The sequence below is a fragment of the Apis cerana genome, linkage group LG8, assembly GCF_029169275.1.
Source record: "Apis cerana isolate GH-2021 linkage group LG8, AcerK_1.0, whole genome shotgun sequence".
In the NCBI taxonomy this organism is placed as follows: Eukaryota; Metazoa; Arthropoda; class Insecta; order Hymenoptera; family Apidae; genus Apis; species Apis cerana.
Genome location: NC_083859.1, coordinates 7,092,786 through 7,116,933, shown reverse-complemented (window position 1 = coordinate 7,116,933; position 24,148 = coordinate 7,092,786). Strand labels below are relative to the sequence as shown.

General features: G+C 26.5%; 4 protein-coding genes across 52 annotated transcripts in view; 3 read left to right on the top strand and 1 right to left on the bottom strand.

The window, feature by feature from the left end:
- Positions 1 to 1,174: 1,174 nt before the first annotated feature.
- Positions 1,175 to 4,758, top strand: LOC108001666 (targeting protein for Xklp2 homolog). 2 transcript variants are annotated; one of them, XM_028668661.2, is made up of 2 exons: positions 1,175 to 1,383; positions 1,471 to 4,758. In XM_028668661.2, exon 2 carries the CDS (start codon positions 1,535 to 1,537, stop codon positions 3,629 to 3,631), a length of 2,097 nt encoding a protein of 698 aa, XP_028524462.1. In that variant the 5' UTR covers positions 1,175 to 1,383; positions 1,471 to 1,534; the 3' UTR covers positions 3,632 to 4,758. The 2 variants fall into 2 exon arrangements, with proteins under 2 accessions (XP_028524462.1, XP_028524463.1); XM_028668662.2 differs by having other exon boundaries at positions 1,175 to 1,418.
- Positions 4,110 to 9,082, bottom strand: LOC108001675 (leucine-rich repeat flightless-interacting protein 2). Of its 11 annotated transcripts, none has more exons than XM_062078492.1 (9): positions 8,073 to 9,082; positions 7,502 to 7,712; positions 6,819 to 6,945; positions 6,607 to 6,746; positions 6,242 to 6,505; positions 5,990 to 6,131; positions 5,776 to 5,901; positions 5,457 to 5,671; positions 4,110 to 5,387 (listed from the first exon to the last, which is right to left on the bottom strand). In XM_062078492.1, the coding sequence occupies exons 2-9, from the start codon at positions 7,583 to 7,585 to the stop codon at positions 5,277 to 5,279; spliced, it is 1,209 nt and encodes a 402-aa protein (XP_061934476.1). In that variant the 5' UTR covers positions 7,586 to 7,712; positions 8,073 to 9,082; the 3' UTR covers positions 4,110 to 5,276. The 11 variants fall into 11 exon arrangements, with proteins under 11 accessions (XP_061934476.1, XP_061934479.1, XP_061934477.1 ...); XM_062078495.1 differs by having other exon boundaries at positions 7,502 to 7,683; XM_062078493.1 differs by having other exon boundaries at positions 7,502 to 7,683; positions 8,185 to 9,082.
- Positions 9,083 to 9,277: 195 nt separating this feature from the next.
- Positions 9,278 to 11,716, top strand: LOC108001673 (dnaJ homolog subfamily C member 1). The gene is made up of 7 exons (XM_017062810.3): positions 9,278 to 9,802; positions 9,882 to 9,983; positions 10,047 to 10,265; positions 10,372 to 10,616; positions 10,711 to 11,005; positions 11,067 to 11,285; positions 11,348 to 11,716. Exons 1-7 carry the CDS (start codon positions 9,653 to 9,655, stop codon positions 11,411 to 11,413), a joined length of 1,296 nt encoding a protein of 431 aa, XP_016918299.1. The 5' UTR covers positions 9,278 to 9,652; the 3' UTR covers positions 11,414 to 11,716.
- An 8,338-nt stretch (positions 11,717 to 20,054) lies between these two features.
- The window catches only part of LOC108001671 (basement membrane-specific heparan sulfate proteoglycan core protein), a 149,834-nt gene continuing 145,740 nt past the window's right edge, over positions 20,055 to 24,148 (top strand). For 8 of the 38 annotated variants that reach the window (XM_062078444.1, XM_062078437.1, XM_062078439.1 and 5 more), the window contains exon 1: positions 20,057 to 20,666. In XM_062078444.1, coding sequence (XP_061934428.1) covers positions 20,583 to 20,666 — 84 coding nt within the window. In that variant the 5' untranslated portion in view covers positions 20,057 to 20,582. Of the gene's footprint in view, positions 20,667 to 24,148 lie in introns of all 38 variants that reach the window. The other 30 variants (XM_062078463.1, XM_062078461.1, XM_062078462.1 and 27 more) reach the window with 12 other exon arrangements.

Genomic DNA, 24,148 nt, shown 5'->3' with positions numbered 1-24,148 from the left:
TAAACTATGCAATAAAATAAATTTTTTTCCGTAAAAAATAATAAATTAAAAATGTAGTAACGTATAAATATAATAATCATCATAATATATTGTAAACAATAATTATACATAATAATAATATATTCATAAATGCATATATATATATTATGTATATTTATAAAGAGAAAATTAAATTTTTTTTTATTAACATATTTTAACAAAAAATTTATTTTTTTTTTTTAATTCTTCAATGTCAAATAATGAATAAAAAAATATTTATTACTATTATAATAATTAGTAATAATAATAAAGAATAATATTTAATGAAAAAAAATAATAAATAAATAAATGATTTGAAATTGAATTTTTTATTTCAAATTAAATTTTTCTGACAAAAATATTAATTATATTTTAAGGCAAATTCACAATCATAATTATAACATATAACTATTATATAATTTTTTTTCTCGATTATAATTTTCAATTTCCTTAAGAATTTATTAATATATTATAATTATAATTAATAATTAATAGTCTATATATTTCTATTTTTGAAAAGTATAAAAAATATAATAAATTATTTAATATTTATTTCTAATAACTAATTTACATTAATATAATTCTATATATAATTAAAATATAGAATTGTGTTTCTAGAATTTAAAGATATTTTTCATTTTCAATTTCATTATATTCAATAAACTTGCATAAAATAGATTTATATAATCTATTTTATCAACGATATGTTTAATATAAATTTTATAATGAGAAATTCATTAAAGTGACTCTTAAAATGTAATTTTACATTCGTATAAATTTTGATCCTATGAATTTTTAAAATTATTATATTTGAATTCTACTCGTTAAATTTTATCAAACGATACAAAAAAAAACTTTTTAATCCTTAAAATAAAATTCAACTCTAATTATTGGCTAATAGCTATTGGTTAATGTCTGGTAATAAACAGATTTCCAAATTGTCTTGATAACAAATTTATATATAAAAGTCATAAATAATATTATTGTATAACACAATCTATATAATGATTCATATAACAATAAATAAATTTGATTAATCATTCAATTTATATAAGAATAAATAAATACTACTGATATAATATTTATAATAATGCTAGGGATATTTCATTTTGTATTATACGCATTATTTTCAACCAATCAGCTGAAGAAATAGAAAATTTTAAACTTAAATTTGTCAACGAATCTGTTAATCAGTTGCTGGTACTTTCTATATTTGATAAAAGATTTTAAATAAAAGTATTCTTATTGTATAAGAAATTTAAAAAAACTATAAAAAAATTATTCTGTGAGATATAAATTTTTATTTATATCGAATTGTGTAAAATTGTGTTAAAAAGATTTTTAATTGTTTCATATATTTTAAAGGTGCATATATCATTATAAATAAAGTAGTAAACAAAGTAAGTAGTATTTTTTACACTTTTTCATAATTTTAACATTTTTTCTTTTCAGATTATGATTCAATATTATTCAATGTAACATCCGCTGTTATATTAGCAGTTATAATTTTTTAAAAATGATGGATAATTGTTGTGCTCCACAATGGGCAGATTTTACACATAGTCCTCAAGTTCCTTCTGATAGTTATTTTGAAGTAGAACATGAGGTGCACAAACCGCAAATATATTTAAAATCTACTACATATTCAAATTCATCTTTATCATATCTAAATGAAAATAAAAATGATCAATCAATAACAGAAGTGAAATTTGATGATAGTTTAGAAACAGAATCTTCTGCACGTAATAGTGTAGCATATTTTATACCATATGACAATAAAAAGCATTCAATAGGAAAAAAGAATGAAAATGAGTCAAAGAAATCTCTAAAAAATTTCACTCTAGATGAAAGATCTAATAAGATTCATCAGACATGGAATATACCAATAACTGAACTAACTTCTGCATTTAAAGTAATAAAATCTAAACATACAGCTACAACTATACCTGAGAAAATTAAGAAAAATATCTATTTGTCAGAACCTAAACATATTATTCATAAATCAAAAGATGTTCAGAATAATGATATAATGAAAAAAAATAATTCACAAATTAATTTTACAAAAATTGAAGAAAAACCAATGAAATCAAAAATTGAGGAAAAACCAATGAAATCAAAAATTGAAGAAAAACCAATGAAATTAAAAATTGAAAAAAATATATTTCCAAAAAAACAATCCAATACATGTATGAAACGATGTTCATTAGGCAAATCACAACCTAGAGTACTTACTTGTCAGTATCGAAGAACAAGCTTAATAAAATGTCGTAAGCGTTCAAATCAATTTGTAAGTCTTGCAGAAGCAATTCTCAAATTTCAAAATGGAACACCACAGAGATTTCGCACATTGAGTAACAAAGATTTAAAACCTAGTCAATTGATGAAATTAAAACGATCTCCCTTGAAACTTACTTATCCAATTTCTCCTGCATTAAGATGTAAGCAGAGAATAAGACAAACTAAAATATTAAATCCAGAAAAACGAGAAATGTTAATGCTTGAAGAAATGAAGAAATATAAAATCAAAGCAAATCCTGTACCAGTTAATATTTTAAAAAATTCATCAATATTGAAAAAAGTAGACAAAAAATCAGCCACAATTACAGAAAAAGTTACAGAAAAATTTAATCAAGATCAATCAAAGAAAACTCGGCATACGACAAATTCTCAATTGAATTTGCAAGAACAGAAAAAAATTGTACCTATTGTTCGTTCCATGAGTGCTTCAAATATTGTTAAAAAAGAAAATACTTGTATAGAATCTACTGTAGAAAGTACAAAGCTTAAAAGATTAAATTTCGAAACTCGCAATAAAGAGTTTCAAAAGAAAAAAGAAGAAAAATTGAAAAACTTACAGATTCAAGAAACAAATAGCATTAAAACAGAATTTCATGCAAAACCTGCACCCAAATTTTTAAAGTCAACAAATCCAATAAAAGAACAAAACACAAAAAAGAGAATAGTAGTCCCATGTCCATTTAGTTTTGAAGAAAGGAACAAATCTCTTGCTAATAAAAAGAAAGAACTTGTTAAACAGTTGCAGGAACAGAATCAAAAATCTAGAGTATTCCATGCCAATCCTGTTCCAAATTTTAAACCTGTTGTGATTCATGGTTTATCTAAAGAAAACTTACATAGCAAGGAAAAATATAATTCCAAGCAACTTGAAGAAAAACAAACAAAGAATTGCAATGATCAAGAAAACAAACAACCCAATATTATGAATGTTACAATAGATTGCATAGATACAAAAAAAAAACAAATAAAACAACATGTAAATCATCAGATAAAACCTATTATTAAAAATGAAAAATCAAATAATAATCAAAAAAAAACAAATAAGTTTGAATTGAATGAAAAAAAAGAAACTCAAGAAAGAAATGAGTTTGATAAAAAGATAAGCAAGAAAAAAGAAGAATTAAAAGCAAAAAAATTAGAAGAAGAAAAAAATAAATTGTTGAAAGAAAAATTGGAAAGAGCAGAACTGCGCAAAATGGCAGAAGTGAAAGCTAGACCAATGCCAGTGTATAAATCTTTAATTGTTGCAAAATCAACCAAGCTTCCAACCAATCCACAAACTCCTGCAAGAATCAAAACAAAAAGTGTTTCTTAATTTTAATCTTGATCTACATTATACAATTTAATTACATATGGAATATATAGAAGTAACAAACTATGATATGTTAGATAATATTTCTTTAAGATGTAACAAGTATTTAAACTTACTCGCGCGCACACGCGCATATACAGTATCATAATAAAGTAACTTCTTTTTAGAAAATGGTGCAATTGAATTTTAGATCTTAATGAAATATAAAAAATATTTCTCTGTTTCCTATAATTTTTAAAATTAAAAATTTATCCTTTCTTAAAAGATTTTTAAAAATGATTTGTTAAAAATTAAAAATGAATTAGAAATATTGATATTTCAAATTATTAAACTAAATATTAAATGATTTTTTTTTCTATTTGATTCACTATTTTTTTTAAATATATCCTCACTGACAAGATCATAAATAATTGTTTTAATACTTTTTTCTTGTATCACATATAAAATATATATAATAAATTTGTATACCAAGAATATTATATAGCTTCAACAACATAGTTTAATTTATTTCGAATGTACAAAGACCACACTATCATACATCTACTTTCTTTTATTTCACATCAGTCCGAGGAGTAAAAAATATCAGTTTTGGAGACAATTCAATTGATTAAAAATGCTATGATTAAAAAATTGAATACCATCATTGAATCAGGCAATATAATTAGCAGCAATATTTTTTTTTTATCAGTGTAATGTGCCAATGAAATAGTTTTATCTTTATCATCCTATTAGGTATATAAATTCTAATATTTTTTTTTCAGTTATAAGTATGATATAAAAAATTAAAAACATTTATATAATAGTAAACGGTCACAGTAGAAAATGAATATTGTAGACTGGTTGCTTCCATTCGAAATGCTAGCTTTAACTATAACACGTTTCTCGTAGGAGTTATAAATATTTTGTATCTTTAGAAATATCATTTATAAATTATTCGATGTAACACAAAAATTACACTCATCGACGTACGCAATGTCTTGACCCGTATATCATAAACTAGTGAAGAATTGTAATATGATTAATCATTTTTAATTATTATCAATGTTGCTCTAATGAGCAAAAACTGAAGTAACATAAAAGATTGTGCCTCAAAAAATAAAGGCAAAAAGAATATTGAATTCCATTTATAATACACGAGTCAGAATATTTTTCCCTTCAAATAATATATTACGAATCGACTCCATAACTGTTATAAAATTCACGAAAAAAATATTCGGTGTTTCAAATGCATCGAAAAGGCTGTTATTTCTTTTTCTTTTTTCCTTTTCCTTTTTTTTCTTTAAAATTTGCAAGATAATGTTAGTACCAAAAAAGAAAAAAAAAGAAAAAAATTAATGAAAGAAAAGAATGTGTTGAATATAAAACAGCGATTTCTTTTCACAGCAGTTTAGTATATAATTAATTCAAGTATAAAATTCCAAAAAACCATTGTACAATAGTGGCCATTTTGGAATGTCATACTTGTATGCAATATTGTACAAATAAAAATCAATTAAAATCATAAAATCCGCGTAACGATCACTATATGTACGTGTTCCGTTCGCATAAATTATGCAATGCGTTAAGTAGTATCTCGTGTTATGAGGCACACGGTTCTCAGTGAATCGAAATGGCAGACTCATTGTACAGATCCCAAGAAATCGTCTCGTCAAAGTTCTTTTAACAGAGCAGATTTTGCATTTTTAAGTTTGTCTAATCGCCTTTGTAAATGAGAATTTGCCGTTTCCAATTCTTCTACACGCCCTTGAGTCTCTCTAACCTATAACAAAAATTTCTCGTTTATTTTATTCAATGAGAATATTTAAAAATATTGAATAGAATTTCTTACTTCTCTTTGTAATTTTCTCTTTTCAACTTTTAATTCATCTTCTGCTTTTTCAGATGCTTCTGCTGCCGACTTATAACGTATTACTTGACTTTCTAGCCTGGCTACAGTAGCTTGTAAAGTAGACATATCTTGTTCAGCTTTTTGGAGTTTAAATTTATAATCTGCTAAAAGCTTGTTTGCTTCTCGTTGCACATCTTCAGAATCTGATAAACAGCCTAAAAAAAATATTATATTAATTTTAAAATATTAAATATTATGTTATTATATTTAAAATATAAGAAAATTTTTATTGATAATAATATATCTTAAGAATACGAACCTAATACTGAACCAGGCGATCTTTCGGACCTAATACGATTTCTTGTTTCTTCTAACTCCAATCTTAGATGTCGTATCTCGTCTTGCAATTCTTTTTTTTCGGAAGCAAATTTTCTCAGTCGGACATCTATAATTTATTACGAAATATATACATATTATTATGCTAATATATTTTTTTCTTTGAAAAGAATGATTTATTTTTTATAATTATGTACCTAATGAACCTTTTCCAGCATTTTGCAATAACTCTGCTGCTTCTGTACTGACTAGTACTCTTCGTCTAGGACGTGAGCCATTCTCTATATCATTATCTTCATTTTCACTTCCTTCATCATCAATAATAACTAGACCATTTTCCTAAAATAATTTTATATTTTTATTATTTATTAATTATTATTTATTTTTATCAATTATAAAAATAAAATGAATATAATATATTTATTAATATGAATTTTCTGTTTACTTACTTGTATAAGCGTATCTCTTTCTACTAGTTGTGCATGGCATACATCTAATTCATCTTTCAATGTTTGACTAAGTCTTTTCAATTGTTCGGATTCCCGATTCTTTTCTCTAAGCTCCCTACGAAGTTGTGCAACTGTTTCTTCCAATTCCTCCAATTTATCTTTCAACAGATCGACTTGATAAGCATATGAAGATTTTTCATTGTCTAACTGAGCATTAGCTATCATTGCTTTTCTAAATTTTTCTTCAAATTCTTTTAATTCTAACTGCAAAATAAAAATTCGAAGGAATATTTATATATTTGAATAAATATATAGTTTGTTTTAATTGTCATTTATATTGTGAGAAAAGAAAAAAATATAAATACCCTAAGATCTCTGCTTAGGCCAGCATCTTCCAGTGAATCTTCGGAAGATCTACGACTGGATTGAAAATTATTAGAATTCGTAAGAAGTCGTGACGTTCTTACAGAATCAGGAGTTACTCTCATTGTTCTATTCACATCAGCTGAAAAATTAGAAATGAAATATTTTATTACATTACAAAATTTTTTTTAGTATTAATTTTTTAAAGAAATACCTGAACACATATCATATACTCTATCTGCATTCTCCTCTGCCTCTTTCTGTTGTCTTTCTAATTCTCGCATTCGTATTTCTCTAGCTTCTGCTCTTGCCTGTCTTCTAGCAGCTAATCTAGCTTCTGCCTGAAAGTATGTATGGAAAATCCATCCTGTTACCAAAAACATAGTTTTACATTCAATTTATTATTAACACATTGACACATGATATACAAGCACTGTCATAAATGTATTAGATAAATAATATTATTAGACTTTATATGAAAATAACATGCTAGAATATCAATCAACAAATACTTACTTTATATTTAATTTCAATCAAAAGATAAATATTAACTATAGATTAATAATTGTGAAATACAATATACACACCTATTTCTCACCTATTTAATAATTTCCTTTACACATTCTCTTTTAAAGATAAACTTATCAAAAAAGATATAAATCCCCACCTATTATAGCCATGCACACATGTAAATACTGAAGGTCAAGCACACTTATAGCAACACATATTAACATATTTTCGTTCTTGTTAAGGTAACATACAATTTGTAAATTATATAAAATTTATAATTATTTGTAAATTAATAAATATTTGTAAATTATATAAAATTTAGTTTTAATATTTTTTTTTTTTGTCAACTCCATTTTACTACATTCTTATAAAATAATCAGGTCATACCTCTTTAGCTATCTGATCAAGAGCTTGATCTTCTGCTGAATGTCTTGCGGTTGTCCGCCTACGTCCAGCTATAGCAGATTCCATTTTGTATTCAATGTTATAATATTTATATTTTGCTTGTATCCAGGACTTGAGCTAGGCAGATCCGGCTCCTTCACCGTATAAGAAGAGAAACCACCATACTAAAGGACATAGGGACAATATGGTAGAGCTAAAAATGTGAGCATGATTTAAAGCATGATTAATATAGGCATGATAACTGGATTATACAAATAAAAAAATAATGTTTGCAACTTAACTAGACATAAAGCATTAATGTTAAAACATTATATAAAAACTTATTTGTGATAAATTATATAAAAACTTGTTTGTGATACATTATGATAATATTTCAACCATTACAATACAGCTTAATTGCATTCTAAATTGCTGATAATTATACATTATGCAACAAAAATACTTTATATGTATAATGACACAAATGGAAAATTATCATTTTATCAAGAATTAATGAATATTAATAACGGAAAATTAAAATATTTTAACTGTAAATATGAAAGAAACTTCGTACTTTTTTAAAAGTTATAGGTTGACATGGATAACATATAAAGATATATTTGAAATAGAAATATAAAAAAGAATCTAGCACAGGTAAAAATGGTCTTTCGTAGTTCTAACGTTACGTTTTCATGCTAAGAATAACATCTTCATGGCACAGTCTAATTATGTATTTATTCGATTCATTTTTGTTGTATCATAACGCGTCTAACGAATCCCTTATAAAAATTCGCATTTGTCGGTATAATTGACAACGACGACATGAACGACATACACGATTATGAATTTATAATACAAACGAAATAAAGAGGCTAGCAATCGAATTGCACGTTAAACGAAATGTATTAAATAGACTTGCACACCCACACATCACGTCAGACCAAACACATGCAAATAAGACCTTACTATAGTCGTCAATCATCTTTTTCTTCTTTCTTTTTCTTTTGATTTCTTTTTTCAAAAATTTTCCTAATTTTATAATCCTATGATTAAAGGGACTTACAATGCGAGAAAAGCTGTCAGCCAGCGGATAGGCGCATCTTTTTCTCAAAGGAACCGCATGCAAAAATAAACTGGAGGACACTATAAATACAATCAATGGAAATCGGATGAGTTCGCCACGATGACCATCTGTGGCCAGAGAATTAACGATGCGGTTTCCGTTTAGTTGACCCACGAGTCCATGGAATTTTCCAATTACCGGTCCGAATTACGCTTACGCGATTCAACAGTTAACCTTGTACTTCCTATAGGCGAAAGCTTGTAAAAACAGTGCGTGTAATCGCACTTAAATATAGCGGAAGACACATTTTTCGATCGAATAGCTTGGACGGTGATACATGCGAATGCAAAAGCACACTGTGCGCCGCGCCTTGAATAACCAAAATTGGTGGAGTCATCTGTGTATCATATTTGTAACATTATATTTGCTATATCGAAAATACAGTCTCTTACGAATCGTAATCGTGTACTTTTTAAATTTAATTTTGATCATTTGGATTGATAAATAAAATAATCATATGAAATAATCTTTCTCTAAAAAAATTTAATAAATTATATATTATATAAATATTTTATATATATATATATCTTTATCTAATTAAATTAATATAAATTTTATATTTAACAATTGAAAGAATTGCACAAAGCTACGTAAAATAAATTATATATAATTTAATTTTAACATGAAATTTTTATTAAATGATCAATCTAATAATTTAAAATATTAGAGTAAATTTCTTGTAGATGATAATTCTTAGTCGATAAATTAGATCAGTGATCATAAAATTCATATCGCGATTTGAAAATAGTGCTTTAATTCAGTGCAACAGATATACTAACACAAGTATAAATTCTATTTTTTCTATATCATTAACGCGTTTAATACACACGGCCTACGTTTTCTGAATCTAACCTCATTTGAATTTGCGATGTGGCACTTAGAAGTTTAACATATTTCAATTTGTTTTATAGAAGATTGATTTAATTTGGGTGAAATGATCATAGTATAGCGTTTTAGCAACGAACGTGTTTAAATCAAAAAGCAAAATTTTCTAAACGGATATGAATGTATATACTTAGCATATAAAAAAAATGAGAGTGTCATTACTACTAATTTTTCGAATTTTATATTTTTTCAATATATATGGAATTATAAATGCTTGGGATAATGATGAATTGGAAGTATTTGATGTTGTCGAAGAAGTTAACCAAAATTTTTACGAAATTCTTGGTGTTCCGCAGGTTTTTTCTTTTCTGATTGCTTTTATTTATCTAATTAATTTCTGTATAAAAAAGAATGACTGATGAATCAAATTTTTAGGTTGCTAATGCTTCAGAAATTAAAAAAGCTTTTAGACGATTATCGTTACAATTACATCCAGATAAAAATTCTGCAGAAGATGCAGAGCAGCAATTTAGAAAAGTAAGTCATATATTATCATAATCATAAAACAAATTCCATAGAAATAATAAATTTCATTTTCAGTTAGTTGCTGTATATGATATATTGAAAGATCCAGGAAAACGTCAGAGATACGACAATGTGCTTATTAATGGATTACCAAATTGGCGATCAGCTGTATATTATTATCGTCATGTGCGGAAAATGGGACTTTTAGAATTAGGAATAATTTTATTTTTACTCATTACGATTGGACAATATGTAGTCGCATGGGCTGCTTATTTTGAAAAAAGATATACATATGTATGTAAAACAATTATTAAAAGTGATAAAAATTAAGTTTCTTTATTAATTAATTAAACTATTATTAATTAATATTATTATTAATTAATATTAATTAATGTTTTAGGAACAAGTTTTAGGCAGTAAACTTCAAAAAATGCAAAAAAAGAATAAAAAGGGAAAAATGGATGTACCCGATTTAGCAGATATTTTGGAAAAAATTCCTACACCAACTATTTGGAATACTCTTCCATTCCAATTTCCAAGATGGATAATAGCTTTCACATTATCTATACCTGATATTGTGCGTGTAATGTATGGTGTATTAGAGGAAAGAAAACGTAGAAAAAAACAGGAAGAAGAAGAAACATTGTGAGTGAAATGTTTATTTTATATGAAATCTATTTTTTTTTTATTAAATATTTTTTTCTCATTGGATATGTTTAGAATTTTTATATGATTTTAGAATACAAGAGAATGAACAATTAGAACCAGAATTTACATCTCGCACAAGAAAACGTAGAACTGGTTTTACTCCACAAGAAAGAAGTGGTAATGATGTCAAAGAATTATTCAAAAAAGATCAAACAAATCATATTTATCAGAAACCTACTCCTTCTGGGGGATTATGGACTGATGATGATATATTAGAATTAATAAAACTCGTAAAAAAATATCCTAGTGGTACATCAGAAAGATGGGATAAAATCGCGGATGCGATGAATCGTACAGTTTTCGAAGTTACACATATGGCAAAAAAGGTTAATTTTTCTTCTAAGATTTTAATTTTAATTATAATGATAATATTTTTTATTTTTTTAGATAAAAGACGAAGGGTTGAAACCTGGTACGTCTGTAGAAGAAACAGTAATAGAAGAACGTTCAAAAAAGACGAAAACTCGTGCGGAAATTGTGGACAATATTAGTGAATGGAGTCAAGAACAACAAAGAGCTCTGGAAGCAGCCCTTATAAAATATCCTAAAGGCACATCTACAGATAGATGGGAGAAAATCGCAAATTGTGTTGAAGGAAAAAACAAGGTATAATATATGAATATTTTATAATCGATAAGTTAACTTATAATCAATGTTATATTTTGAAGGATGAATGCCAAGCGAGGTATAGACAATTAGTGGAATTAGTCAAAAAGAAACAATACATTCAATAGCCTGCCATGTATAAGATGTTCCTTCAACAAAGATAGTTCAATTTTGATCAAGTTCAAAAAGGAAAAGAAAAGAAAAAAAATATAGCATTTGATCATGAAGATGTTACCTATCTCACGGCTGTTTTACGTTTATAAAGTGAATTAACAATTTCTTAAAAGTATTCTTATGCAAAGAAGATACATTAAGAATAAAAGAAAGAAAGAAACTTTATATACAAAAAATTACTCCTACATCATTTTATTATTAAATGTTTGTGGAGAATGTATTTATTTAATAAATTTAATAATTAATCATGAGGAAAAGACTGACAAAATATGATAATTAAATACTTTCCTATTCTCCGAGACTGACGCTCTATATTGTTTTAGCTTCAAAAACAAATTGTAAAAAGTAATCATGCCAAAGTGTATAACACATCTTTCCATACTATTAATATAAGTCATACATATATATAAATAAATTGTATGAAATTAATCAATATTAGATTCAAACAACTATGTTTCTTGTATAGCATTTGTTGAAATTAACTAAAAAATTGTGTCTTAATATTTTTTAAAGATTAATCGAAGAGAACAATACTTTGAAATGAAACAGGGGTTCTGTTCTTGCACTATCAGTGTAAATATTTAAAAGATTTTGCAATTTTGCAATGAACAAAGTAATTCCTCACAAATTATTCTATATAATTTATCTTATATATTTATCTTATATCTTATATAAGAAAGTACAAATACATATGTATTTGTATTATAGATCTATAGAAATTCTATTATCATTTCAACACCATGCGTATTTTATAATTATCTAAGCGAAAAACAACATTTTATGTAATTAAAACTTAATTTTGTATCATACATGAAAAAACAAAGTAAAAAAAGAACTACATATTTAAACTATTTATTCATATGTTAATTCTTAAACAATAAATCTGTACAAAATACTATTTACAGATGATACAATAAACATTTTAAATATGTCTTTTTCGAACTCTTGATATTTGCCAAGCGTTCAGTTTTTTATATTTTTTATAAAATCTAACTTTTTAATTTTTTGATTGATTTTTTAATTAATTTAAAAAATCTTAAAAAGTTGAATCAATTAAATTTAAAAAATATTGAGAACTTTATTATGTTTATATTATCACGTGTTATTATTATGTTATCATTTTAAATTTATATTATTTTTTTTATATTCTTTTGTTAAATAATTAAAGTACATTATTTAAACCAATAATAATTCATATAAGAAAAAATAATATATGATTTTTATAATAATTAAATGTTTAATTTCTATTAATGTATCTGTCTGTTGAATAATGCGCTACTTAGATGAACATGTAAATAACTTGGTTATTTGCCGGAATTAGATTATATTCTAAATAATTGAATTGATTTTCGATTTAGATATAATGTAATAATGTTTCAATTTTTTTATTAAATTAAAAAAAATTTTCAAAATTCTTGAATTCTAAAAACTAATATTTTTTTAACTTGAAGAATTTATAAATAAAATGAAAGGTAAGTTCAAAAGTAAAATAGATAATACCATCTAAAACGTAGATAAGATTTCATTTATATCTACTTTTGGCAATATCAAAAATATTCTCATTATCAATAGTAAATGTTTTTAACTATATAATTATTAATATATGAAAATTTTGAATCCTGAATAAATGAATAATTAAATTCCATTTTTAATAACATCTAATATTTTTTAATTTAATTAATTTTTATATAAATAATAAATAATCTTAAATAAATTGTATAAGTTATCTTTTTATTTTTAATAATCTTTATGGAATTTCGATTTTTTTTTATAAAAATCTATAATTAATTAATAATAAATTAAATTAAATACAATATTTTAATTTTTCGCGCGAGTAAGAACAAAAAAAGAAATAGGAAATTACATTGCTTAAACCAATTAGAAAGCTTCTAAACGAACCTATGGCATAACGTATTGTTCTTCTCTCGAAAATTATGACAGTTCACGTTATCGAGTATACATGTGATTGCGTAGTAAGTAATTTCATATATTTTATTATTAAATTTATAAATTATTAATAATTAATAAGTTATTGATGGCTTCAATTATTTAATAATTTATTAAACATTATAAACTAATTAATTTTTTAATTAAAATTTATATAATATATATGTAATTATTGTATCATCTTATTATATAGTTTTAATTACATACATTTGTTTTAATTTTGATTTTTATTTTGTGCAAATTATTTAATTATTGTTGAGATAATTTCAAAAAAATAATAATTTATCGCATATGCCACAAAGATTTATATAGTTAATGATATAGTTAATGACTTTCTAATCTGATAATATTTTATTTTTTTTTTTAGATAATTATTAAAAATTTTGATTATCTTTTTATTCGTATTAAAGAAAAATGTATGTAATCAATTCATTATTAATTAATGAAAACTATTTAATTAATTTTATTTCAAGTTATTTATTATTATATTGTTTAATAGATATTTTTTTCTAAGTGTATCTACTTAAATCGTTTATTTGACTCTTTTTTTTATTTAATTCATGCCTAAGAGTGAACAAATTTCTTGTAATATGAGTTTTCCAAAAAATTAATTTATGTTTTTATATTTTCAATTTATTGTCAAATTGTTGAATATATCCTCCTTTAGTTTGTGATTCGATAATCGAAATTGCGTAGTGCTTTACTATTGATAATTATGATATATTTAACTATTAAATAATATAATAATATATTTAAATATTAAAATTACAAATTCTTCATAATATGATTTTTTAAGAAAGATTGATTTTTAAGAAAAATTGATTATTGTTTTATCTTAATCGTATAATTTTAGATATTTTATAGATATATTTAAAAATCCTGATTTTTTTGTACAGATTGTTATACTGATTGCTGGGATAACTAATGAAGATGGGAAATTTCATTATGCTATTATTTCATAAAGAAGTAGTAAAGTTTGATATTTTGTATTGTACGTATTCATTCTGTTTTTATTTGATTATTATTAATTCGTATTAATTGTAATTGCATTAAGTATTGTAATTCATAATATAATTATTCGTATTGAAAATTTTAGAATGAAAATAGAAAAGATTAACTTATTTTTATACTTATATTTATTTTTATTTAGTTTAATTATTCTCTTATTTCAAATAGATTGAATTATTTTATTATCCAACAGCAATTTCAATCTAAAAAAAAATATTAATGGTCATACGCAATGCGATCAATAGAATCAATATGTTTGTTGTATAATAGTTTTTTTAAAATATTTTTTAGAACATAATATCTGTAAATAAATTTTTATTGCAGTTGTTACATATGAAAATATAGAGTCAAATTATTTACCGATTATAACTTAAACAGATATGTCAATGTCTTTTTTTTTCTTTTTTTTTATTTTTTTTAAAAATATTCGTTTTCGATATATATTAGAATCAATTCATCAAGAATATAAAAATAGACATCTGTCACGCGAAAAGGTAATTATATTTTATTCTAATTTATTAAATTTCTTAATAAAATTTCTAATTTTCTTAAATTTTATCTTTACAAATTTTTTTTATTTTTAATAAAATTATAATTGAAATTCTAATAAACTATATTAATATTATTATTATATATGTATTATAAATTTTAAAAAATTTTATTTTTTATTATTTCAATTTTTTCAATAATGTGTATTTTAAATTTTAATATTCTATATTTTGTTACAGATATTTTTCAATCTTCACAGTAGCTTTTTGACAAACTATACAGCATTAATGGCAATATTCTTCGCATAGTGAGTCGTATACATTTCCGTTTCTCTATTCATTTAATCATATCGTAGGACGAAAGCTCTGAATCGATATGAGTGATTGGTTGTATATATAGAATTTTACGAATATAATGATAATATTTTTTCTTTTTTATATTTTATGTGAGAGATCAGGATAGGTTTGCATAAATAGATATTTAAAAAATATAATATTAATGATTAATTTTATATTAATAAAGTTTTAATATAATTAAATTGTATTAAATAATATTAAATAATTAACATAAATGATATAATATTGATAATTAATTTAAGTATAATTTAAGTATATAAAATTATTTTTAAAATCAAAATATATTGAATATATGAATGAATATATGAATTTGCAAAAATTAATAATTGTTTATTAATTTAATTTTGGTTATATCATATAATTAAATATAATTTGAAATATTAAGATATTAATTCTATTTCTTCCGTATAAAAATATATTAAATTTTATATAAATGTAAGAAAATATTTTGCGACAAATAATTAAAATAAATCAAAATAACAAGTTTAAATGTTGCTTTTGCATTTTCGAAAATGAGCTAAAGAATAATTATTATATAATAAATTTAATTATTTTTATAATTAAATTATAAAAATAATTGTAATAATAATTAAATTATAAACATTAAGGATTGATTATTTTTCATTATTAATTATTATAAATGAAATTATAATTAATTTTTATACATTAATTTCTTTCTTTTTATATATTTTTTGATATTAAAACTATTAATAATTCATTAAATTTATAAAGTATATTTATTGATAAATAGATTGAATTAAAAAACATTAACTTGATGTCTAATTAATTTCTATGTTAAAATTAAAAATGCATGTATTTTTATCGCGTTTTACGCAATAGTTTCTAACCATCGTCGATTTCAGGAAAATGGTACATAAAGTTAGAGTATGCGAGCTGTTTGCCAAGCTCGGGTGTCTCGGGACGTTTTCCCTAATGTAGGCTTTTGTACCCGAGTGTCATATATGAGAACCATGGAGTAAATGTGTTGGTGTGCCTGTTTTGCCAGGTAGTATATTTTCTGGTATGTCTGCTAATTATAAATAGGTAGGGCCGGGCAGATTGTCACAGTCTCTAGTTGGGTAGGGGCATTTTTGCGTGACAACCTGCTTCTGGAAATAAAATTTGAAGAATCGAGGGTAAAGCTGGAACGAGTAAAGAATGTCGCTCATTTTTGACTTTGCCTATCGATTTTTCGAATTTTCGCGGTCTTTAGAAATCTTGAAACGAGCGTTGTGCTTGAGATTTTGCAGACGTGCAGACAACGATCATTACGATTATTATTAATTTCCTTTGTTTTTTTTTTTTTATTTTCAATTAAAAAATATTAAGTTTAGATTTCCAGAGTTTCAGCGAACATCAGAAAAGAATAAATTGCCATGAGGAGGACTGTAACGAATGATTTCTCATCTTTTGAATTTTTTTTTTTATTCAAAGAATAGAAAGTTATTTTTGTTATTATTTTGTCACTTTGCTCGTTTTTAAAAGTAGCAATGGTAATAGTAGTAGTATTAATACGTAGAAGTAGTAATAGTAGAAGATTTATCAGCCAATACACTTGTTGGCCTGTCACTCAATTATATCATGAATATCGCAAATCGCGATTTTTTTTATTAATATCGCGAAAGCATTATTAATTAATTATAATTTGAATTAAAATTGCGAGATCTAATTTTTTGTATTTTGAATTAGAGTTGAATAGAAAGAAACTTAATTTTTTTAATTAATTACTAAGTGTTACGATAAAATGATGATCGTGTTTAAATCGCAATAATATATTGAAATGTTTTAATGTTTACATTTTATTTATAAAATAATATATTAAATTCATTGCAAAAATTAATTTTACATTGATAAATAATCGCGTTTCAGTGTTGCGTTTTTAACATGCCTTTCCATTGAGATAATACGTTCGTATCTCTGGATCATTTAATTGAATTCAATAACTTATATAATAATAATTAAACATTATTACATTGCATTATTTAAAGTTATTATAATTATAATAAAATTTTTAAATATCATTTAAAAATTTTTCAATAAAAATAATAATTGAATTATTGATATTTTGCATATTAATTATTTTAAATATTTATTTATTTATTTTAAATATTTGTGAAAATTCAATTTATTGTTTTAAGATCAATAATAGTTATATGAATAAAATTTATATCATATTATAAGTGTAAGAAATATAATTTTTTTTGAGGTCGGTATTTCAGAATATAACTTTAGCAACTTCTAATAATTTATATATCGATTGATGATAAAATAGATAAATATATCATAGGTAAATATATATATTTATAAATAATGACAACATAAATATACATTTTTTTTATAAATAAAATTATGAAAAAATTTTCACATTCTTTTAGAAACAGATATTAAATAAGAGCGTTAACTTAAATTTAAATTATTTATTTTTAAATTTAATTTTTTTATCGACAGCAAAATTGTAATAAATTATATTTTGCTGCCATTGATTCGCAGAGTTAATTAAAATGATAAGTTGATTAGATTAAATATTAAATATATTATATTTATATGTTTATGCTAATATAGATTGTATAAATTCATTAAAAATAATCATAAATCATATTACGATAGCTATAAAAAATCTTTGAATATATTACATGTTTAATTATTTAGAATATTATTTCCACGAATCTTTGAATTATTTGAATTATTATAATTGAATTATTATTTTTATAATAAATATCTCGATAATTATTGCGATTTTTTAATAATGCAATTAAATTTATCTGATTGACTCAAGTACAAGCAAGTGATTTAATACTGGCTTTATTTGAACTATGATTCAATATAAATAATAGTAAATGCAAGTTAATTTACCAGTTCTTTGAAAATCTATTCAATTCTATCTAAATTTTAATTTAATATATTCCAATAATAATGTTCTACATGTAATCCAAATATAGTTTAATATACGTAAGTTATCGGATATGGTAATTATTAATTATTCATTCGATGACTGTTTAAAAAGAAGAAAGAAAAAAAGATAAAGTAGATGCTGAAGAAGAAGAATTATAGATAAACAACTGAAAATAACTGATCTTCCGATCAAATAAAAAAAAAAGTTCGAGCTACTGTCTAAAAACTGCCGAAAGGCACACGCAATCGAGGAATTCAGCTGTCAGACTATAAATCGTCGACAAGTTTGCTTTGTTTTTAGGAAATTTATTTGGACATTTTTGCCTCGTACCGGTCAAGTTTATACGGATATTCTCCTTCATTTTTTCCACGTATCTGTATACTTTAAAGATCAAGAGAATATTTTCTTTTATTTATCGATGCTTTCCTAATTGACACATCACATTTTTTTTAATTTTTAACTCTTTCCTCGAAATAAGGATATCTTTAAATAATATATTTTTTCCTTCGATAAGAATTCTTCTTTTATCTGGAAATCTTTTATTAATCATATTTCGTACTTAGATTAAAAGATATTGTTCCGTGAAACCATTGTGTAGCATATTTACTTTTTTAAAATTATGAGTATAAAATATTTCATAAAAATAGTTAGATTAGCTAAAATAGGATATCTATATAATAGGATATATTTTTCAAACAAGAAAATCAAAAAGTATAAAAAATTCGAGACACTATTAGTCTTAAATGAATTTTAGATTACCAAAAAATGTGATTTTTTTTTCTTTTAAATATAATGATATTTAATTGCCTACTCTTATTTATAATTCAAATATATTATAGATCGAATTTCAAAATTGATCTTTTTGTATTATAATTTGTTGATCATAGTTGTGGTAGGTTATGTATCACATGTGTAGGTTATGAATTAATGTGACTATAATCAATAGGTTGACTGTTATAATTACTCTATGTACGAAGTCCAGGTCCACGAGTCTCGTTTCTCGTTGGAGAAAATGCGAATGGATACGCGTGAGGCGAGTTTGACCCGTTTAAAAAAGATCACCCTCGCATCTGTTGCTGAGCGCAACAGATCCTCCGGTTGAACGAAGAGATTATGTCGGGTGAAACAAGGAAGGAATATACGCGTTGGCGAACGCACGCGGTTCTCCTTTTTCTTTTTTTCCCTTCTTTTTTATCTTCTTTTTCCTACCGGAATGACTCGTCGCTGTTGATGGCCATTCGATTTGTTTTCTCGTTGAATTTTCAACCGGATAACCTAGATTGATATTGTAGAATTAGAAAAAAATTGGAAGGATCGATATCGCGAAAAACACACTTTAAAATTAGCATTTTTAAAATTTACTTTTAAAGATATCTGGGATTGGGAAAAATAAATGATACTTTAGCTTTGATCTTGTTTTATGATTGTCCATAACTTTCAGACTATGATTCAGTTTCAAGAATATCTTAATATTCCATCGAATTCAAATATAAAAAAACAAACTTTTGGCGTATCCAGGACCTGCAATTTAATCTCATTAAAAGAACCGCGTACATGTACATCCACTTTTGGTCCCCGGTCGCCTCGTGCGAGCATGGAACGATTGTGAATCGTGGAAGGGATGTTGGAGGAACAACTTACTTCTCCCCATTCTCTACGTGTGTAGAGAGAAAGAGCGGTATCGGAAAGAGACGATACACGTACGTAGTGGCGGAACGAGAAAGACAACGGATCCTCGCGAAATATCGCGGGGTGGGGGTATCCAGAGAAAGACGGTTCGGGGTGGGGGGAGCATGACGGAGAAAGACGGACCAAAGGAGTCAATAGGAGGGGAGGGGGGGCCGTGGATTCGGCGGTGGTGGGGATAGAGCACGGCAGCGGAACGCGCACGGTTAGACAAGGACGGCGTGAGGGGCGCGAAAGTAGGCGGAAGCGAGAGGGAAGAGGTGGACGGCCTAGCAGGAGAGGGAAACTGTGACAGAGATAGAGAGAGCGGGAGAAAGAGGAAGTCTGCGGGTGAGAGACAGAGTGTCGGAGCGCAAGGGAACGCAGCTGAATCTGTCGGCGATCCGGCGGGGTGAGGGAAAAGCACCGGGCTTTTGAAAAAGTTTTATCTTGCCGGCGCGCTCGGCCTTTCAGACGCTACCGAACACCGGTGCGCTGTTGTACGGTCCCTGTGTGTCCCGCGACTCGAGGCCAGTTTCGTACGTCCAAGCTCCCCGTGGCTGGTGGCCCTCCTCCTCGTCGTGTCGGCTCGTGAAGGTCCGAAGATTTCAAAGTGGCCTTGGAAAGGGGGACCGGTCGCGCGTTTCCATTCCGCTCGTCATGCGTTGACGAGAGGTTTCCTTCGAACGATCCAAGTGCACAGAGAAGATAGAGCAACGCGAGTGGGCACGATAGGAGAAGAACTGGGACGAACAGGTCCTCAACATGAGGGACTCTACCTTGCCGAGGGGCTGTCTGCTGTTGCTGATGCTCGTTGCCGCCACTTTTCTCGTGGATGCCGCCTCTCAAGTGAGTATTATCACTCTCGATACCGATTTGAAATTTATTAATCCTGTGAAACGTTTTCCATTCACTTTTGAATACGGTGGTAAATAAAAAAAAAAAGTACGCGAATGGAGTTCCAATGACTTTCTTCGCAGTATAGGTCAGGTCTTAGAATGAGATTTGTTGGGGATGCTTTGAAAGCGTCGTGGAGAGATTAAGTTAGTTGGATCGTGTCAAGCTTTGACAAGATCCTTGAACTATTTCTACTAGCCTTTGCCAATCGATTGTTCTTTAAAATATATCAATCAAGAATGTCACGTTGACAGTGAAATTTTTTATCCTTAGATTTTCTTCAATTATTTATTTTCGCTTTCGCTATCGCAGCTTCTCGAAAATTACGAATACTCGAACTCTAACAACCACGAAGAATTCTAAAGAAATTCGGTTCACGAGGAATCTGCGAATCATCGAAGAAAAAATGAGATAAATGTCCTCCTGACTCGTTGATCCAAGATCCAAAAGGCAGGAAGAGACAAGGTTCAAGGAATCGGCGGCCAATTGGCACAGATCGGTCAAATTTTTTGGCAAGCTTTGAAACTGGCCCGTAAAGTTCAGTCACCTGATTATTCGCGGCATGTTATGTCGGAATGATAAGGATCTTCGCTTATTTTCCGCGGCGAAACGAGCTTATCTGTCGCTCCGATAACTTACGTTCTCTAATAAACATTCAAATATAGCTCGTGAAATTAATGCTCAGATTAATTGGCTTTCGAAACTATTTCAATCACGTATTACATAATTCCAGTCTTTCTCTTTTTTTCTTCTCCTTTTTAGTTCTGGAAATAGCATTAAATAGATTCAATTTATTAATGCTCGAAGGTTTCCACGTGTGGTTGATAGGTTTCTTCGTGTTGGTCAAAATTGAATTGAAACATTGTCCGAGAGGTAATATAATAAATTAGGCGGAGTTCAATTTCAGTTCCGAATTTCTAAGCTTTGATTGCCACTCTTGCTTTGTTTACATGGCCAAGCTTGGACAGTTCTTGGTCACGGTATTGAATAAGTTATAATAATATTGAATGATGTCATAATTATAATAACGATGATGATATTGAACGATATATGTTAATTCGAGAAACGAGTTTAGAATTTATTTGATAAAAAATAAATGTATTGATATATTCAACAAGAAGAACAAGAAGATTAGATTAGATTGCGATTGCAATTGCAATTATATTTCCAAGAAAATAGTATAAAATGATTTCTTATGGAAATCATTGTCATCCTTAAGAATTGATCAAGTAAATTAATAATTAATAATGATTAATTAAAAATACGAAATGCAAAAAAATCAGAAAATTTTAATTACACAAGTGTTCCATTTCATTTTAGTATGCAATATGGTCAATCATTATAGTCACCTGATTTCGCAATATATGTATAGTAAGATAATATCATTATCACTATTTCAATTTCTTTGTTCATTATTCACTATTCTTTACTTCATAGCAAAGTTTCAAAGTTTAAATACTGATGCTTATATCACAGTAAATATATCATGATTATACATCGTGTAGCTATCCAATATTCTTCGTTTCAATGTAATTACATTTTACAAAAAATTCATATTGCTTGAATAACGTAGTTATCCAATCGTTCATTACTTCAGAATCCATACTTCAGTATCTCCACGCGTTATAACATAATTTAAAATAACTAACAAATATGAAGAGATATTCTATAATCCAATATATATATATATTAATTCTTTTAATCGAATTACAAAATGTAATTGTGCAATACATTTGCAAAGATGGTTAAAACAGAGAAAGAGCGTAGACGTGATCAACAAGTAAGTACACACATCGATCCGTGTCTCCGAGTTTGGCTTCTCCTCGATTATTATTCGTAAAGGTTCGCACGATACGAATAATTTGCTCGACTCGATCGTATTCCGATCACATCGAGAAGTTGAGAGAAACGGCGGGCAGAGCTCGTGTCAGCTTTGCAAACTGCCAAACCGTCGAAATGTCATCCGATTTCGACGGATTTTTGCCACGGTGCGCTTCCCCCCCTCCACCAAAACTTCTTCCCTCTTTATCACATCCACGTCTCTTTTCTTATTTAAAACTTAATTGATCCGATACACGTGATATTTTAAATTTTATCTGCGCCTCTCGACGAGAGTTTAAAAAAATTGATCCTCGCGTTTAAAAAAAAATAACAATTTAGGATAATCTTGTTTAATCTATTTAACACTCTCGATCCAATTCCTGATATATTTGCAATACTTCGTAATCTTACCAATTTATGCTATGTGATGATAAGAATATTGAAAACTTTGTTGACTATCTAGGTAAGACTGATAATACAATTGATCTACTTTTCACAAGGTTCGAACTATTCCTGAAAATAATCCAAAATAATATTTAAATAAAGTTCTAATTATCGTCTCGATCTCTTGTCGAAGTTATATAGAATATAGCGTTATAATATATAGTAAAATTGTTCGTCTATTTTGATTGGTTTATTTCGATTTAACTTTTCCACCATTGATCATTATTTTCATTATATCTGGATCATCTGAAAAATTCTAAGAAAATTCTGAAATGCTTTATATCGAAAATATATCGGAAAAAAAGATTCGTTCAATAATTGAAACAATCAATAACTCGTTAAACTCCTCCTCGGTCACATTAAATTATTTATATATATCGTGCTAATTAGATAATCAAAGTTAACCAAGTTTGGAACACACTGTTGCCAATCACCACATTTCTCTCTAACCGTACATTTCAAATGTGTTAATCTCACGATCTTATCTTCGAATTATTATCGAATTACCATTTTTACCATTTTTTTTTTATCAACTTCTTATAGACATAGGGCTAATTGAGGTCACGGTAGAGATATTATTGAGTATATAATATTAAATGAAAATGCTCATCGCGAATAGTCTAGCCATGTCTTTGGCACACGACGATAGTTCTATTGAATTATCCGCGATAACTCGAGGATGATTGCGTTATTTGTTCCTTCCTTCGGGTATCACTCGGTGTTGGAAACTGATCGATGAAAACTTGGTGTGTACGATCGGTTTCGGACACAATTTTTGTCTAATAAAAGTAACTTTCGTTTCCGGTTGAAAAGTAAAGGAATAGATTTTGATCCAAGAAGAAATTTCTGCAAATTCGAATCGTGCAAACGCATTTATAGAGCGGTATATTTATAGGTGGAATCGGAGCAACGATCTTTAAGGCACGGATTTAAAGCGAAAAGATGGTCCTTGATGTTACAGTTTTTTTCTCTCTCTCTCTTTTCTTTGAACTTTCGGAATATAAATGTGGAATCGTTGTATGTTAGAAAAAAAAATAATACTGATTTTTAAATATTCTTTGGAGAACGATTAATTTTATGGATTAAGTGATGTTACGTAATTGTGATAGTTCTTCTTTTTCTTTTTTTAAATTTTTCAAAGATAAATATAGAATTTTTGAAACACGTAG